The sequence below is a fragment of the Perkinsus marinus genome (assembly GCF_000006405.1).
Source record: "Perkinsus marinus ATCC 50983 genomic scaffold scf_1104296951626, whole genome shotgun sequence".
Taxonomy (NCBI): Eukaryota; Perkinsozoa; order Perkinsida; family Perkinsidae; genus Perkinsus; species Perkinsus marinus.
The window spans coordinates 1-2,144 of NW_003209201.1; the positions used below are offsets into that span (position 1 = coordinate 1).

General features: G+C 31.6%; 3 protein-coding genes across 3 annotated transcripts in view; 2 read left to right on the forward strand and 1 right to left on the reverse strand.

Moving 5' to 3' along the window:
- Positions 1-430: 430 nt before the first annotated feature.
- Positions 431-878, forward strand: Pmar_PMAR005673 (conserved hypothetical protein; the record flags this gene model as incomplete). Its single annotated transcript, XM_002777484.1, has 3 exons — positions 431-508; positions 573-668; positions 741-878. 3 exons carry the CDS (start codon positions 431-433, stop codon positions 876-878), a joined length of 312 nt encoding a protein of 103 aa, XP_002777530.1.
- A 181-nt stretch (positions 879-1,059) lies between these two features.
- Positions 1,060-1,878, forward strand: Pmar_PMAR005674 (conserved hypothetical protein; the record flags this gene model as incomplete). The annotated part of the gene is made up of 5 exons (XM_002777485.1): positions 1,060-1,123; positions 1,184-1,272; positions 1,310-1,386; positions 1,443-1,533; positions 1,858-1,878. 5 exons carry the CDS (start codon positions 1,060-1,062, stop codon positions 1,876-1,878), a joined length of 342 nt encoding a protein of 113 aa, XP_002777531.1.
- Positions 1,879-2,022: 144 nt separating this feature from the next.
- The window catches only part of Pmar_PMAR005675 (hypothetical protein), a gene marked incomplete at both ends in the record, with an annotated part of 608 nt that continues 486 nt past the window's right edge, over positions 2,023-2,144 (reverse strand). The window contains one exon of the mRNA XM_002777486.1: positions 2,023-2,052. Coding sequence (XP_002777532.1) covers positions 2,023-2,052 — 30 coding nt within the window. The remainder of the gene's footprint in view (positions 2,053-2,144) is intronic.

Consider the following 2,144-nt stretch of genomic DNA (forward strand, 5'->3'; position numbering starts at 1 on the left):
TCATAATAATTATAATGATATATATATAGTAGTCTTATCAAGAGTGCTAACGTAAAGAGTAAAAATGGAAGGATGGCTATTCATGATCATGATCATGAAGATGATGATAATGATACTATATTGAAGGTAGGAATAATGATTATAATTATGTGAGTATGTTGTTGTTATGTTAGTAGTGATATTAGTATTATTATTGTTGTTATTCTTATCCTCAGTCATATGTTATGGATAAGAAGGTAATTGATGATACTGATAGAGTGTATGAAGTAAGGCGAAGTTTACGTATAAAAAATCAAAGAACATAACGAAATAGTAATTAGTATCCATATTATTAATAATGCTGGTTTAGTTACCTCTTATCACTACTCTTATTCCTTTATCATCATCGTCATGTAGTAGTAGTATTGTTGTTGTTGTTGTTGATATCACTATGGCCTCCTTACCTAGCCTTGGTAATCTAACATCCACTGATCAAGCTATAGTTAATAAAGAGATGCAGGATATGCAGGTAATGATAATAATGAATAGTTGTATCGATGATGATGATGTGTGATATAAGTGATAATTATTAGGTTAATGAATCGTTACAGACCTATAATGGTTTGGTAGAGCGTTGCTTCAATGAATGTATACAGAACTTCAGAGCTAAGAAGTTGGATTTCCAAGAGGTAGTAATAATAATACCACTATTACTATTGATGGTGATGATCAATACTGACCATGTCTTGACTCTCTTTTAGACTGATTGTATTAAACGATGTGTTGGGAAGTATATGACGTATTCTCAAAGAGTTGGTACAAGGTTTGCTGAGAAGAATCAACAAGTAGCTCAAGAGCAACAACAACAAGCAGCAGCAGCAGCTACTACCCATCCTTAATGCGTCTATTCATAATGATGATGATAATAAACTGATGATCGTTAGTATCGATTCAGTAGTAGTAATTATCGTTATCATCAGTGTTTCCATTAAGACCAAGATATGATTATTATGTTGAGATGAATTGGTAGTAGTAACAGCACATAATAATAGTGGTTTATTTGTGGGTACCATAGTGCCGATGCCGATGGTAGTTGAAGAATCATTGCTTCTGAAGAAGATCGATACACGTTTGTTCATAGCTGGTAGTAATAATAATAATACCTATTATTATTACTACTGTCTAGTATGACGTCCATTGTTAGATAAGAATAAGCTATGGCGTCCAAGAGCTGCAAGAGGTGTATTTGGTGGTCAAGTTATAGGACAAGCTTTAGTTGCTGCTACTCATTCAGTAATAACTATAATAATTATCATTATTTTCATATTAGGTTAATACATCATCCTACTCTGCACATTCACTGCATTGTTATTTTATATTACCTGGTGATCCTAAGTCTGATATAATGTAGTAGTAATGATGAAGTGTTGATGATTGTTGTATTGATGATATAATGATAGTAGATACTATGTTGAGGATCTTAGAGATGGTAAATCATTTGTAACAAGGAGTGTTGAAGGTAGACAGAATGGTAGAGCTATTTTCAAGATGCTTGTAATAATGATATTAATAATATACATGAGACGAGTAGTAGTAATAGTAATAGTACAATACAGGTACAATTTCATACTTTTGAAGAAGGATCACCTTATCTAAACTATTCAATACCAATGCCTAAAGTTAAATATCAACCAGAAGAGTTATTACCTACAGAATCGTAATAATAATAGTATGATTATGTGGTATTAATAATACTTAGTATTGCTGCATATATGGCAGAAAATGATCTTCGTCTATCACCATGGACTAGAGAGTAAGCAGTATTTAGTAGTAGTATTTGATAATCTTATATCATGTATATATGATTATTATTATTAGGTATTTTCGTCAATACAGTAAAGATTCAATACCAGTCGATCGTCGTCCAGTATCAGACTTCAATCGTAAGTTATCTGGATCGTCATCTTCATCGTTCTCCTCTCAAGAAGAAGAAAGAACTCATTATGTAAGATATATCTTTATGAAAATCATAATCAAAGAACATTATGTAACAGATGGATATGGTATCACATCCTGGAACGGTTAATGATAATAATAAACCTAAACATGAGATCGCTAGAAGACAGTAATAATAATATTCATCATCATCATATGATAATAATAGT